This window comes from Rhododendron vialii, chromosome 5a (assembly GCF_030253575.1).
Source record: "Rhododendron vialii isolate Sample 1 chromosome 5a, ASM3025357v1".
In the NCBI taxonomy this organism is placed as follows: Eukaryota; Viridiplantae; Streptophyta; class Magnoliopsida; order Ericales; family Ericaceae; genus Rhododendron; species Rhododendron vialii.
In genome coordinates, this window is record NC_080561.1 from 42,899,835 (window position 1) to 42,916,187 (window position 16,353).

The 16,353-nt window shown below is 38.5% G+C and overlaps 2 protein-coding genes across 2 annotated transcripts; one reads left to right on the top strand and one right to left on the bottom strand.

Moving 5' to 3' along the window:
- Nucleotides 1-5,035: 5,035 nt before the first annotated feature.
- LOC131326192 (uncharacterized) lies at nt 5,036-11,734 on the top strand. Its single transcript, XM_058358852.1, has 9 exons — nt 5,036-5,466; nt 5,603-6,261; nt 6,368-6,444; nt 6,567-6,735; nt 8,576-8,664; nt 8,773-8,937; nt 9,126-9,203; nt 10,716-10,819; nt 11,352-11,734. The coding sequence occupies exons 2-9, from the start codon at nt 5,634-5,636 to the stop codon at nt 11,455-11,457; spliced, it is 1,416 nt and encodes a 471-aa protein (XP_058214835.1). The 5' UTR covers nt 5,036-5,466; nt 5,603-5,633; the 3' UTR covers nt 11,458-11,734.
- On the bottom strand, nt 7,203-8,569 carry LOC131326193 (NADH-ubiquinone oxidoreductase chain 3). The gene has a single exon (XM_058358853.1). It carries the CDS (start codon nt 8,456-8,458, stop codon nt 8,132-8,134), a length of 327 nt encoding a protein of 108 aa, XP_058214836.1. The 5' UTR covers nt 8,459-8,569; the 3' UTR covers nt 7,203-8,131.
- Nucleotides 11,735-16,353: the final 4,619 nt, after the last annotated feature.

A 16,353-nucleotide genomic window follows, 5' to 3' on the forward strand; every position in this document is an offset into this window, starting at 1 on the left:
AAATGGACCCAGGAAGTTAAGAGAAAGAGGATAACAACATGCAAACAAAGCATAGAGAGCGATCCTCATTGCCAATGATCTTCATCGTTATATATTATTTAGTGTCACGTGACCGCTGCAAACCATCAATCGATATTATACTAGTTACTACTACTAGATTTGTATATTTTTGTTGGGTGGGAATTCAGAATTGGCTTTCTTCTAGCTTGTCCATCGGATCAACTTTTTTTTTCTTTCCTTAATTTTTCAGGGGCTTGGTTTTGGTTCAAGTGCTTAACTTATATGCTAGTTCTACTTTACAGGATACCGCAAGTGTAGGCTCGTGACTTTACAGGTCACAGCCGTGGCCTTTGTTACCAAACTGGTTATTATTGGTTGATCGAGTATTGTTCATTTGTTCGGTAGAGAGAGAGAGAGAGAGAGAGAGAGAGAGAGAGAGAGAGAGTGTGTGTGTGGACTGTGGAGGCTAGGCCATACATATAATTCCGAGCAATCAGTGACAAGAGTGTGTGAAAAGAGCACTTTGTTGTTTGTTGTCTTGGTGTCTCTGGTTAGGCCCACCCCTTCTTGTACGTCCACCACTACCACTTGCTTTGTTGTGCCTTTGGCTACCCACCATCTCTCTCTCTCAACTTACTACTAATTCGCAATGACCAGAAGGTTAGGTAGTAGTGGTACTGCATCATGCGGCCATGCTTTTAATTAATTACTGCATCATATATATATAGTCATTTTCAAATGAAGAGGTCTTTATTTTAGTTAAAATAAGGACATTCTCATTTCTCCTATTTTCCGTTCGAATTTTGATAATCTGAGTCGTTCAATGTGTTCAGAACACGATTTTAAAAGTGGGTAAAGGAAATTAGCAAAACAAATAACCGGGAAAGGCTTCATCTGAGCAGTTTTTGTTTAAACTGTTCGATAAAAAACAAACAAAAACTGCTCGGATGAATCCCTTCCCGGTCATTTTTTTTGCTGATTTCTCGCGGATACTCTTAAAATCATATTCTGAACACATTGAGCGGCTTGGATCATCGAAATTCTATCGGAAAAGAAAGGTCCGAATTTTATTAAGTTAAAGTGGTTTTTACGGGAAATGAACTGCGACATATATATATATATATGTCTCTCTAGATCTATCGTTACACAGTACTCGTACTAAAAAAATCACAGTTTCTGATTTACCACCAAAAAGAAAAAAATCTAAGTTTATCTTTGCTTCTTATCTACTCCTTTAACAGCTGCCCGGCCCGGCCCTATAAAAAAAGGCATATGTTGTTATGTATCTCCCGTGGGCAAATGTTAAATATTGTTCCAGTTTTTAATGGAGAGTCAAATATCCCGGGATCCTGTAGAATTTAAGATTGAAAACCAACAATATCTTTAATTCAAATTTAGTGAGTCAAGGATTGGCGGGTTTGCCTGTTCAAACTTAACCTATATAGCAGTAAATTAGTAATTTTTTAGGGATCTTTGGTATCAGTATTCGACCCCGGCCCGCCATGACATTTAATTTGATGACCATGGAAAACAATCCATCCATAATTAATACTAAAATATACTGATGAACTTACATAGACGGCAATCAACGCCAATGATTGGGACATTGCATGAAAACCACAAGTATTTGGTAGCTAGCTAAGTTGTAGACGGACACAGGAATACAAGTCCCTCAAATATTATGGAGGTCAGTCACTAATTAACGCTATATATGGAGGAAAATGACAGTTTATGTCAATGAAAATATGTAAAATCGTTTGGGAATAAAAGAATTCAAATTGGGAAGGAGCAACGACTGATATATACTAGTAGTAGTTGAAAAGATTGGCCAAGCATGTCAATGGCACTCGCCGGGAAGAGATGTAGGAGGAATCTCATTAAAATAAAAAAATTTAATTGAGTATATTCGATGCCAGTAGGCTGACTAATATGGTTAATCTATTTCAACACTGTCCACTAATAGGAGTTCAATTGATTAAAGTCACAAAAAATTCTCCGATAGACTGACCCATCTTAGAAATCGATATTTCACAAGTAAGAGTCAAATCGATCTCCTAGCTCAAAAGACTTCCTTAGACACAAGGTGCCATGTAAGTGTCTTTATCACTCTTTACCTTAGTTGTAAATATTGGAGGTGTCTAAGGGACATGATGGATGATCTATCTATAACGAGCATCATTAGCGGAGTTCAATTAATACTCTGCTAATGGATGACCGGGGGACACGTCTTGTTGCTCCATTCTTTTTTCTTTTTTTTTTTTCCATTTGAAAAGTAAAAGGTAAAAAACCCAATCTTAAGGGGTGGTACGGTCGTATTGGCTTAGATTTTTGGGGTTTGCTCTCTTTTAAAATCTCAAGTTTGGTTCTCATTGTCACTAACTCTTCGGATCACCTCACCTTTGCTTGTAAGGCCGTGGGAGGGGTTATAAGGATTAGTATAAAATGCATGCAAGCTATCCGTGACACCTTACATTACCAAAAAAAAAGGGGCAGAAATCTAAATGATTTTTCAATTTTCTCCTAGCTAAAGTAGACTTCTCTTTTTTATAAGGATTTCTTTTTTTCTTTTTCTTTTTCGAATTGGGAATTAAACTTTAAAATTTGATTTCAATTTTTTGGTGGAATTGTCAACGACTTAATTTGCCCGCAAAGATTTGGGATATGTGTTTTACTATACTTGTTTTAAGTCCAAAGCGGATAATTAGAGAAAATTAAATTGGTTTTTTTGCTTGAATAGATTTTTTCCACAAAATTAAAGGGCATTTAGGGAAAGATAATTTGAAAAGAGTGATAATTATTTCTCGATCCATAATAAAATTCCTAAAATGGTCATCTATTTGGGACGAAGTGTATTTTAATCTACATTTTTACCTTGTCTATTTGAATAATAACATCTAATTTTTTCATTTAAAGGTATAAAATGATCGGTTTTTAGCATGTGCGGGAGAAATTTCCCTGACACTAGGAACATTAAAATTTGTACTTTGCTCCTTGTACTATCTTTTTCTAAAAGTCTTGGCATTGCCTTGGAACTCAAAGTTCATAAATATTTTGTGCACAACAAAATTCGCACAATATCTTCCATTAAGTTCTTTAAAGTGCAATTAATGTTTGCGGAATAATAAGGTGCAATATGCGACTTGTAAGAATGTTCAATCTTGTTTTTGTTTTGAAAGGTAATGCAATATTGAAAATTTCAACTTTAATTTGGGCAACTTAACACCTAAGGGTCATCATTTGGCCCGATGACCCTAAGCCCGCCCGGCCCATAGTTTGTAATGGGCGGGCTCGGGCCTATAAATTTTTACTCGGCCTGCCCGTAGGCCCAGCCCGTGAGCTTGCCCGGTAGCCCGCCCGTGGTACCCGTCCAAAAGCCCGTCCACGGGCCCGCCCATTAGTCCCAAATTTCACAAAATCCTTTCTTTTTTCCCTTGTCCAAGGAAATTTAAGCCCGCTCGGTGGCCCGCCCGGTTTTTGGTCCGCTAGCCCGTCAATTGGGCTAGCCCATGGGCCGGGCTTGGGCTTCAATTTATAGTAGGTAGTTCGGCCCACCCGGCCCACAAAAAAGAAAAAGCCCGATCGACCCGGCCCGTGGGCGGGCTTGGATAGTACCTTGGCAGGCTGGCCCGGCCCGATGATGACCCTTATTAACACCCATCCGTATAGCAATATTCAAATTGCAAACAAAATTTGTACAAATGTACGCAAATCGAATCCTAGAATGCTTAAACAAAGTTGGGTTTTAAGACCACTTTATGTACGATGATATAGTAGTATATTGTGTTTGCAGTGTTGGTTTGTGTCCATCCTATGTACAACGCGCGAGATAATATTTTTAGGTTTGTGTTGTATTTTCCCTTACCTTTTCTGTCTAAAAAATTAGTTGCTGTCATGCTCTGTGCACACATGATGGATTGAATGAAGGGAGTTTAAAGGATTTTATAATAATCAATTGGAGTGCTAAATTAAGATAGTATATAATAAATTATATAATGAGGAGATGAAGTGCTTTATCAATTATTATTATATCAAAAGAAACTCATGTTCCGTAGTTATATTAGTTAGTTTGAACTACTACGATACTGTCTTTGGAATTTTGTTTCCTTCACATCACATATGCATGTTTGATTGCACGATAGGAAAAGTCAAATGAAACATTGGTGACATAATACTCTCCAATAGACAAATTATTAATCCAATTAAAAGCCCATACATATGAAAGATTAAAAAATATTCCATCATCGAGGATGTAGTATTAGCTAAGTTCCAAGGAGCTCCGAACTTTTTGATGTTTAGGCATTTTTCCTATCCAATTAATATATCTTTTTTTACTCTGAAAAGAAGAAGAAGAAGAAGCTATCCCCCTCTCCGAATTATAGCATTCCTCGTACGTATAGTAGTAAAAAATGTTATTCATTTATTTATTTACTTACCTTACCTTACACACACACATAATCCAACTCTAATTTAACACATTTTAGAGTTGATATGATTTTTGCTATCCAGAGGGCAATCTAGACCTCTATGCGGAAGTTGCAAAATAGAAAAAGAAAAGAATTAAGTGCATTTGTTAATATTAAATTCTTTCCACCCTAGGTGGAAAATTTCAAGTTTCCACCACCGTAATATGTGGTCCCCATCGTAGATTTGTTACATTAATAATATGAACCGTTTATCTTGTAGGACTCGAAGAATAATATATTCATGCAAAAATTAATTTTATCGGACATCGATTAGTATATCAAATTTAATTTATAAAATGGACGGTATAAATTTTTAAAGTTAAATTGTCCATGGCCATCTATTCTATAAACCAAAATTTAAATTTTGATACACCAATTAATTTTCAATCAAGTTGATTCAAATCACTGCAAAAAAATGCATGACGGGATCAACAATAGATGGTGGGAATCATGGATTTTTCACATAATGCGGAAAGAATTTAATTTCGTATTTGTTGAAAATAATAGTACAATGCAAAATTGGCAAATCCTCTTAAAAGAGAATAAAAAGAAAGAAAGAGTAAAGTTAGAATTAGCCAAATTAAGAGCAGAATTGTGTTCTTTGTCCTTGAGCTCTCTCTCCTCGCGCCCTTCTCTTAGAGAGAGAGAGAGAGAGAGAGAGAGAGGACGGATTTCTTTAGTTATTGCTCCACCATTACGAACGATATCATCTCCAATCTCCATATCTCTAATATCTTCCTTGATTCTCTCTCCCTTGGTCGCTGCAATTAATAAGCTTGGAAAGCCGCCACTACCAATACCGGAGACCGTTTCTGTCGTCATCGGCAGCTATAAAACACCAAGACACAGATTAACGGTCCAGTCACGACGCTTTCGTCCCCACTGGAAACGTATAATTCGCTGATCGGTTTTCGAATTAGGGTTCCTGGCTGCATGAATCATCGTCTCACCTCATTCGGATTATAACAGAAACGGTCTTCTCAACGGAGTTTCGATCTCGTAGGTATGATTTTCATCCATTTACATGATCGTCAACGTTTCTGCTCATTTTCAATCGACGTCTTATATCAATGTTCGTTATTTTGCGAAAAAAAGATCTGACTTTTAATACTGTTGAACTTGGGGGAATTTTCTCTTAGGGTTAGGGTTAGGAATAGGGAATCATCGCAGATGGAACCGTCTCTTGGAAATTCGGATGCCTACAGGGTTTCCTCGTTGAGTAGCAGCAACTCCTCGAGAAGATACGGAATGCAATTATCTGCATCCAATTTTTTCCATTCCCCTGTGACTACGTTGTTGGAGTACTCGGGTATTCTTCGAACAAGGTCGAGTCACCCCGAATCCGATAGCTTTTTAAACAGAAGCCCCTCATTCAGCTTCCAGGATCACGTTCGGAACGATCCTGCTGTGACCACCAGCAACGGCGGGGAGGTTTCTATTAGGATTATTGGCGCTGGCGAACAAGACCATGATCGGGTTGGAACTGTTCTGCCTTATTCGAATGCACAGAATGAAGTACATGTCCAGCCTATGGGTAGAACGATGTCAGCCACATCGATTTCGGCAGCATTGGAGGGTCATGGAGATTCCAGGAATGATCACGGGACTGAAGAGAGTGTTCCGCAATCACTCAATGGAGGAGGTGTTGATGGTGGGGAGGCTGTGGATGGGGGTGGGGCCAGCATTAGGGATTCTCCTTATCAGAGATATGACATACAGCAGGCTGCCAGGTGGATTGAGCAGGTCCTTCCGTTCTCTTTGCTTCTCTTAGTCGTTTTCATTCGGCAGCACTTGCAAGGTTTGCTTCAACAGTTTCCGTCTTTGATCTATTAACTGTTCTAGTGGATGTTTAACTTTCCGAATGATTTCTAGGATACTGAAATTTGAGGGTTGCGAGGGTGCAGGTTTTTTTGTTACAATTTGGATTGCTGCAGTGATGTTCAAGTCGAATGAAATTCTACGGAAGCAAACAGCTCTGAAGGTGCTGCAAATGTTTTTCCATACTATGAACCTTTGTTAAGATTTGGTTTATATTCACTGTCATTTTTTGTATTATTCTAAAACCGCATTAGTAAGCTTATAAATTGTCTTTTTTTTTTTCAGGGGGAGAGGAAAATATATGTCCTCATTGGCATCTCTTTTGTGTTCTTGAACCATGTGATTGGTCTGTACTGGTGGTATCGGAATGATGATCTTCTATATCCATTGATCATGCTTCCTCCAAAAGCCATACCACCCTTTTGGCATGCTATCTTCATCATTATGGTGAATGGTATGATTTTTACCTAGCACTCCTATATTGTGGCTTGTATTTTTGAGTGTCGTTAATTCTGTATGGAGCAGTGAAGAAACTGTTTTTTGTTTTTCATCTCTTTAACACTTGCATGCACTTGCTTCTTTCTTGGGGTTCCATGACTTGGGGTTTTGGAGTCACTAGCAATGTTGGGTCTCAAGAAAGTTAAACTCAACAAATAAATTACACACAGCTCCCTTATGTCTCTGACAATTACTTAGAATATTCTTATGGTTTCTGACAATTGACCTCTGAGTTAGACTTGTTGGCTAAATGCTGTTATTTTTTAGGATGGGCACGGCTAAATGCTGTTATTGGACAACGTGTTTTAGGCTTTTAGCAATTTTATGTATATTTATTATGATTCACTTTGTGGTGTAATCAACTGGCCAACACGTAGGGTGAGCCTAATAGAGCATAATATCTTTCACCCTTAACCTTCTTCAACCACCGCAACCCTCACGGCCCAATGAAACCTTGGCAATCATTTTTTTTTTTTTGCACAATCCCTAACAAGTAACAACTGCAGCTTTGATTTTTTGGATAAAATTGATGAGACCTGAGAGAAAGAAGAGAACCCCCAAATGGAACCACTGCTGCAATCGCCAATTCCGAACTGCCGTGGTCTGAAGGAAAGGCAGCTCCAATGAGACAAGAAAGAGGGGTTTGGGGGATTAATCAACTGACCGTCTTCGCTGGGGCTTGAAACTTCCATCATGAGACATTGAGACTGATGATTGAGGGGGTTGGATTTTTTGCTTCCTGGTTTTCTTACAGTAAGACAATAGAGTTGGGTTTGGTTACAGCCAGCAGAGGTCTCTTCACTGCCAACCAGCATCACTCCGTCCACCACTTTGGCCACTGCTTTCTCCATCGCAGCCCGGCATTCTTTCTTGTTTCCTCCACACTTATCCCTGCAAACCCCAAAACCACCACACCGGAATCTCTGCTCACCTCCTTGACTTCAACTTAAAGAAGGGGACCAAGGGGTAGTTTAAACCCACAAGTGAAGCAGCAGCGGGGTCAAAGTCATTTCATATGGGTGGTATCTGAAATTGTGAGTAACCTCAGGGGAGGTCAACCTAATCTACACAATGCTTATATGAGTAGAATCTTAATATTCTAAAAGCATGTTGCCTTCTCCTTTATGAGGCTTTTATTCAGATCCTGTAAGAAATTAACACATTCTTGTGGATTCAACATCTCCAGTGGGTTGCTGTCTTTTTCTCCTAAATTTCATTTGTTTATGACAGTCTTTCTTTCCTTAGCTAAGAGTCAAGCCTTAAGCATGTTTCTCTTCTCCTCATCTTCCTCCTTTGGCTTATCGTCCTCTTCCTCTTCCTCCTTTGGCTTATCGTTCTCTTCCTCCTCAACATCATCTTTTATGCTTTCGAAAGAAAGGGCGAAAAATAGTAAAACTTAAAATAATGAAAAGTTGTAAAAATCCTATATAAATCGATCTTATTCCCCAAGACAGGGCTAATTCCCAATCCAAAGCACCCCTTTTCCATTCATAGAGAAATCCAATCGTTAAGATCAATAAAAAGACCATCATGGACCAAAATCCAAACAGATCCATCTTGTTGGGGGAGACTGCCCAAGGAAAGAAAAAGTTGACTTCGAGATCAAAGATAATAAATAAAAAGGAAACAAGATAAAATCTTATATCAAAGCGACTTCTGGCATCTCCGAATATAGGCATCCCCTTTGTCTATGCCTTTCCCCCTTGTTAAAGTTTCTGTGTATACTTGATTTACCTTTTCAGTGTTCCTGCTAGTCATGTACAGGCTTGTGATAATTCTTGTTGGTTTTGTTTTAGACACGTTGGTTCGTCAAGCAGCGATGATTCTCAAGTGTATCCTACTAATGTACTTCAAAAATAGCAGGGGCCGGAATTACCGTAAGCAGGTAGATTGGGTTGATTTCATGGATTTGATTCCCGCTTTCATGTTCTTAATCTTCAATAGTTATTTTAAACACAAGTACTCTCTGATTGTAGAGGTTCTTGTTTTACAGGGTCAACTGCTAACTTTGGTTGAGTATCTGCTTTTGTTGTACCGTGCCTTGCTCCCAGCTCCAGTCTGGTATCGTTTCTTCTTGAACAAAGAATATGGGAGCCTTTTTTCATCGTTAATGACTGGGCTGTACCTGACTTTCAAGCTCACATCTGTGGTTGAGAAGGTATGGTCCCCATCCCCCCCCGCCCCCCCCCCCCCCCCGGTTGGTAAATGCACAGCTTCGATATGGGTTTTCTTTTATTTAACAAAGCCTTGATATTGTTTAGTATTTGTTTATTGTCACAATGTCACCAAATTTGTGATCCTTGTGGTGGCTGGTCTTTCCCAACTTCCCTTTGGGTTTGTTATCAGGTCCAATCCTTCTTTGCTGCTTTGAAGGCATTGTCTCGCAGAGAGATTCATTATGGTGCTTATGCGACGTCGGAGCAGGTAGTGCAATATCATTCTTTCACGCAACCTACTCTCCTTGTTTACTTGACGGAGATCTGTATGCAATATGGGAATGAATATTGAAAGTATATCACCTTCTGCATCATTTATTTTCGTATGCATAACTGAGTAATGAGGTATTAGGAATGTTTTCCAGCGGAAAAAGAAAAGCTGTTCCCCCACTCCATTTGTTTGATACAGCACCTGACTTCCTTGTGGTGTTTCGCTCCATGTCTGATCAAAGATTTCTTACCATGTGGATCTGTCGAGCAAATAAATGCAAAATGCGGCTCAGTTAAATTTTCTGCTGTTGTGGTTGAGCTAATTAAGGATATTAATGGAGGCTATAAACTTTCCTAGGCTTATTGGTTGTTCTTTCTGAAGTATGGTATCTTATAGGTGCTTTCTTTCAATGACAAGCCATTTGATAGAGTAATCAGCATATTTACTTTTTCATCACCATAGATTAACTAAATGCTGAATGCCTCCCTTATAATCTTCAAAAGATCCAGGAGACAAAGCTGAAGCGTACGGTTGGATGTTTGTTTTGTGGGCTAAAAGCCTAAAACTGATAATTAAGTCTATCTATTTGCATTTGCAAATGAACTAGAGATCAATCGTAGAAGATTTTCCTTACTTTAGCTAGGGGGTGCAAATTTTTGCAGTCACATCTCTGAAATAGCTGAATGATTTTCAACTATGCTTAGTAAAACTTTAAGGCGGCGTTTGGATCATGGATTAGTGGAGGGAGTGGTCAAGGGAAAGGAGAATGTTGAGGAAATCAAAGGTGAATTTTGCCTCTTTCCTGTACTCTGTAAGTCCCTCCACAAATCCTTGATCCAAATAAAAGATTAAAGAGTGGCTGAACGATACTTATGTTGCTCTATCAGTGGCTGTACCTTTTTCTTCGACCTTTTCCTTCTTGGTTGATGCTTTTTTGTTTTTGGGATTAATTGCACCTGTTGGCATGATCTCTGAAACTATACTCTATGATCCATTGCTATTCTTTGTAACAATCCATGGATGCATGTACTTTTAAGGAATTAGAAGGAAAATAATCTAAGATCATTCGGACTAGAAGTTGAACAGTTCAAATTTCAAATCACCAACTTATGAATTTGAAACTATATGGATTCGTATATGACACGTCAGATTCCCGCTCAGTTATGAATCCATCCCTTGGTGTATCAAGCCAAATGATGCTATACGTACATGAATCTTCGATTCTGATCACTGAGTCCGTAACATTCAGTTAAAAAGGATGTGTGAATTTCTCCTGTACTGTTGCTAAATGACTATGACCTTCCTGCAAAGTGACTTGTTGAATGTGTAAAACCTCTTTTCATGATGCCTCGTTGATTTGATTTTGAGCTACGCGTATTACAACTTTAAAGCTGTATTCGGATCATAGATTTTCTAATATGCTTGTTATCACTTTGAGTGGCTTCTTCCATGATATTTATTTCTAGGTAAAAGTCATTAAAGTATTGTAGTTGATTTGGTCAATTACAGGTCAGTGCTGCAGGTGATCTGTGTGCTATTTGCCAGGAAAAAATGCATGCCCCAATCTTACTACGTTGTAAACACATATTCTGTGAAGACTGCGTATCAGAATGGTTAGTTTTCTATCCTCCCTTCACAGCACAGAGCATTCATACTCTTCAAAGTTACCATTTTTCTTTCGGTACTCAATGGTTATATCTTTTGTCTGGAAATATTGACCTCTCCAAACAAGAAGTGAGTATATGGAGAACCTGTTTGTTGATATAAGCTAAATCAATCACCCAACTCCTCTTGAAATTGAAATTGGAAAACTAACAATGGAATTATTTATGGGGAAGCCATGTCTAAATTCCATTTGTAGAAGATGCATGGTGATTGGTGATGAATTTCTCATTGAAGCTGAGTTGTTTAGCGTGGTTCTGGCTTTGTTGTATTTGTTGAAGTGCATTGTGGTGCGGCTAAATGTGCATGCTGAGTTGTCATTTGTCATGCTTGGATGCTGTATCTGGCAGTTTTTTTTTGTTTTTTTTTCAGATCATGAGAACAGTTCTAGAGCACTGGCACAACTTGCATCAACATGGCACAATGTTCAATGTTGGTTGTTGGTTTTATTTATTTTGATGCCATTGAGTCCTGCGTTTCCAGGTTCGAGAGGGAAAGAACATGCCCGCTATGCAGGGCTTTGGTGAAACCTGCAGATCTTAGGTCATTTGGCGATGGATCAACTAGTCTGTTTTTCCAGTTATTCTAAAATCAAACTGGTTTCGATGCCCAGGGAGGTTTTATCTTCTTTGGAGCTTAAAAAGCAGCAGCCTCCTTATCAGGCCATCCATACGTAAAATTTACATAATCTCGCCCAGATTTGTTCGAGTCGCTGGAGAAAACTGCACTGGCTATATGTACATATGGTGTATTGAAATCACTGTGCATGTAATGGGCTTTGACCTATAGAAGCAAACTTTGAGGTCTAATGTAAAATTCACTTTCCATTTTTTCCATGAATGAAAGGTCTTGAGGTAGTGACATAATGATAGCCAACCAATGCACTGAAGGCTTTATTCTTACATTCCGTTTCTTTAGTCGGAAAATGATTTCTTTAGAATCAATAGATTTCGCTGCAACTAAAAAAATGAGCCGCAAAACAGTTTTATTATCTGACTCATGCCAAAAAAAATATCAATATTCTCCGTTTCTGAAATAACAGTTTCACGAAATGCTTTTCACGTGGGATCGCTGCATTGGTGATCTTGGTGTAAAAGAACTGTGTAAGCCACATCCCGTGCCCAGTAATGGAATAAAAAATCCAATGGTTCACCTGCTAATAGATACAAAGGGCAGGCAATTCTTGTTTTCATATGATTTAAAAATTTCTTGGTCTGCAAGTCTGAAAGCACAACTCTGTGGTACATGGATTATAGTCGTTCATCTGCCCTTCCCTATTGTGTAAAGACTCTTGTGCTTGTATGCATATAAATGCATACATAAACTGCATTACTAAACCAGGTATATCCCTCAAGTTTGCAGGATGTTTTAGCGGTTTTGAAACTTGTTATATAACTTACTGTCATACTATGATGAGTGGTATTGAAATTACTCCAGAAGTCGGTGTACAATTTGCGTATAACAAGAATATCTAGGAGCTAGGTCAACTGCGATTATCATTGAGGAAATGGGCTTCATGTTATTGTGTAAAAACAAAACCAAAATTCTAAGATACACACTTACAAAAAGAATAAATTAACTTTTCATGTATCGTATCAACTCTCGGAAAGAAAACAACTTAATAAAAGAAAATGCACGAATTTGACACAAACCTTGGACAAACCGTGGAGTAATTTCAAAGAAAGTTGCTAGGAGGAAGCATCTGCATGCCTTGTTGAATCCTCTGCAGTGGAAATTGGACCGCAGGAAATCGGTAGTGCCTCAGTCCGAGGACCATCCATTAGACTATCAGGACTCTGTGGTGCCTCAGTCTGATGGGCATCTGTTGTCGCATCGCATGCGGCTGTTTGGGAATCTCAGCACTTGTTTGCTTCTTCAATGGAGGGGTTTTAGATTGGGGAATCTCAGCACTTGTTTGCTTCTTCAATGGAGAGGTAATAGATTGGAGAATCTCAGCAGGTGAGCGTGGGGACGGAGGTGAGGGTGGGGAAACAGAGAGCATCCTGGAGACTGCAGGGATGGGATAAACTTCTGTAACTTCCTTAATTCCCTCGTCTAAATACACAACGTCCTGCATGGTAAGTGGGTAAGTTGGTGGTATTCACAATTTAACTCAAGAAGCGGTTCTCACGAGCATATACAGAGTTCTCATGTGCCAAACGAGCCTTCTCATCCAAAAGGGTCTCAAGTTTTAGGCGTATCTGAGATTGCAAATGTATAAAAAAGACATGGTGTGAATATAATTAGTTTGTGACAGGAATGCACTCATCGTAAATACACCATCTTAATGCAGTCTGCAAGAGAAGTTTCTCTCTTTTTCTTCTTTTTTATTTGGGTCGGGTACTTCTTTTTTTATTTGGGCTGAACATTTTTGATGGAACTGATAGTCACCTCTCACTACTTCCACTCTGGATCACGAGGTTATCACTGGATGTGAGACTCGCTTCTTTTTAACCACAGACATTGGGAAGTATGTGCTGTGCTACTATTTTCCAAGTTATAGCGTAATTCGGTTAGATTTCCTTCTCTTTCTCTTTATTGGTATAGGCAAAATGTTAGTAATTATTATTGTCGTTCAGGTTGTAATATATCTTCTGTCAAATGCAAGATGGTGGCTGGAGGAATACAAGTTTGATTAGGGGAAGTTGCTACAAAATTTTCTTCCCTTCTATTTTTCTAAACTCTTTCTGTATTTCACTCTTCTCGCTCTATTCCCTAGTTGTTTTTGTTAAAGGAGACATGTTTTAGGTTCACTAGCAAATTCTCACGACCACTGTGCTGACTTCCATAGTCTATCTTCTTCTTCTTGTTGTTGTTTTGGAAAGTTAACGCTAATCCGCGTGTCTTACATTTTCTCTGGCTTGTTGCGCAAGGGCGTCTTGCTACTAAAGACAATCTGTTTTCTCGCCACATCACTTCCAACCCATTTTTGTCCGCATTGTCCGAATTTCATTGAAGATACTATCCACGTCATTAGGGATTGTCCCTTTGCTAGAGATATGTGGTCTTACCTTGTCATTCCAAGCAGTCAACTCGTCTTCTTTGATTGCTCATGATCAATTCCTTTTCATTCTTGGCTGAAATCTCAGTGCCAATCCTCCATTACCCATATGTCGGGTATCCCGTGGTCCATTCTCTTTTCTCTTGGGTGTTGGACTGCGTGGATTAATCGCAACAATCGTCATTTCCAATCTTTATCGAATACTCCAGCAACTAGATATTTCATCCATCAAGATGTTATTGCCCGGGCCATCGAATGACACTTCACTGTCTACAATACCAAGCTTGTACGAGGGTACTGTGAAAAGTTGGTTGGTTGGGATCCACCCTCCGCCTGAACGGTTAAGGTTAACACAGATGGTGGAGTTGATAGTTATGGTACTGTAGTGGCCGGGGGTTTGATTAGAGATCACAAGGATATTTTTTTGGCAGTTTTTCAACGTAAAATTGGAACTTGCTCCATTTTGGCAGCTGAGTTATGGGTTTTGCGTGATGGTTTACACCCTGATTGGGCTAACAGTTGGCCTTGGATTGAAGTTAGTTTGAATAATAATTCTGTTGTTAGTTTGATTAAGGATCAACAAAGTTGTGCTTCACATCCTTTGCATAATCTGATTGCCGAGTGCAGGAGGTTGCTTGATCATTTCCAGGTGGTGGAGCTGAGGTTTGAATGTTTGATCCTCGTGAGGGGAACAAGTGTGCAGACTTGATGTCTAAAGAGACTTTTAGTTTATTAGTAGGATTAATTTCTTTTTCTGTTGCTCCTGATGTAATATTTCGGAGTATTTCATTTACAACAAGACCTTGTAGTGTACCCTAGACTTATTGCTCATTCGTAATAGTAGTAGTTTCCTTTGCACCCAAAAAAAAAAAATACAACTTTTGATAAATTTTAATTTTCAAATTATTTTATACCTTTTCAATTGCATCAAATGGATGATATAGACTGTGAATAGTTATTTACGGCGCTAATCGTGGCCAGGAAAAGGTTTAACTCTTTTTTTAGACCCATATTGGAATCTCTTTCAAATTATCGGACCTGCTCAATATTTTTAAAACCTTTTTTTTATGGATCCTTGTAAAAAAATCAACTCAATTGGATATCGGTAAGGGGTTGATCGATTCTCTATTCCTAAGTTGCTTACAGAAAAATTAACCAAAGAACTGATCAAGTCCTTACCGATGTTCAACTGAGCTGATTTTTATCAAAGAGACATAAAAAAATATTTTAAAAATATAAAAATATCGAACGACTCCAATTATTTGTATAGGACCCGAAAGTAAATCCTCACATGACGTAATGTGCATTTGGTGTACACCAAATGATGCATGTCATATCACCATCCCGTGCGTGTTTAAAGCTGAGTGATTCAGAGACTTGTACAAGTAGAAGTAGTAGTATTTCACTGTGTCTGGGTGATACCTATTACCCATACAAACTTTGTGATGGATTTTTCAAATGAGATTCATATTAAATATTTTTAAATTTTAATAAATTTATAATTTTTAAACTTGAAAATGTGAAATAAACTGTTTATTTTTTAAGAAGATTTCTGGAACAGAGTCTAATAGTAAAGACCCGTGAATCACCCGGACAAATTGTACTACTACTCCACTTGTATAGTACGTCTGTGAAGCGCTCATCAGCTTTAAACACGGTGGGAAAAGCTTCACTTTCTATTTTCATGAAATTTCAACTCCAAGGGTGAGCGGTGAAGGACGGGTTTTGTGAGATTCCATTTTGTTGTATAATAAATAGACTGTATACCCAGCAACAACTCCAAAAACCTCACAGAGCAACAACTCAAAAAAAAAATAAATAAATAAAAGAAGGTAGTGTACAACTCTTCTTTCTGTAGAAAATCTTCAAACACAAGCGAACTTGGATCCAACCCCTCCCCCAACACCTTTGTTAGGGAATTCACTTCCTGTAACCCAAGCCACCGCCGCTGATCATGACTTTCAGTTCTCTGACGCTCTCCTTCTCTCTGGCGCCCCTTTCCTTGCACTACTCACCTGACTGTTGCTGGCTTCGGCTTCGGCTTCGCGTGGGTCATTGGAAGCGAAAACTAGTCTCCTTGAAACGAGAAAGACGAACTCCTCCGCTCCGGCGTATCAGGCCGCTTAACTGCCGCACGGGGCCGGCTCATAAAATTTGGAACAATTAATTTTTCAACCTCTTTAGGTATTTTATATATTAAAAAATATTATTAAAAAATTAAGTGTTTCAAATTTCAATCCGTTTGAACCGGTGGAAAGATTTTAGTTTTCTGATCATTTTATCCTGAATGATCGTAATTAAATTTTAACTCTATGACTCTCGTTGATTAGCCCTAAGAGATATTTGATTCTACGACTTTCTTAGGGCTAATTAACGAAAGCGTTAGAGTCCAAATTTAATTATGACCATTTATGATAAAATGATGAAAAAACTAAAATCTCTAACGGTTCAAACAGATTAAAATTTGAAACGCTTAATGTTTTA

What these genes read in the sequence shown, in the direction of transcription:
- LOC131326192 (XM_058358852.1), top strand. Translation starts at nt 5,634, where the DNA reads ATGGAACCGTCTCTTGGAAATTCGGATGCCTACAGGGTTTCCTCGTTG. An exon ending in GCCGGAATTACCGTAAGCAG is followed by an intron (nt 8,665 to 8,772) that starts GTAGATTGGGTT and finishes CTTGTTTTACAG; the next exon opens with GGTCAACTGCTAACTTTGGT. An exon ending in GAAGACTGCGTATCAGAATG is followed by an intron (nt 10,820 to 11,351) that starts GTTAGTTTTCTA and finishes CTGCGTTTCCAG; the next exon opens with GTTCGAGAGGGAAAGAACAT.
- LOC131326193 (XM_058358853.1), bottom strand. Translation starts at nt 8,458, where the DNA reads ATGCCTATATTCGGAGATGCCAGAAGTCGCTTTGATATAAGATTTTAT.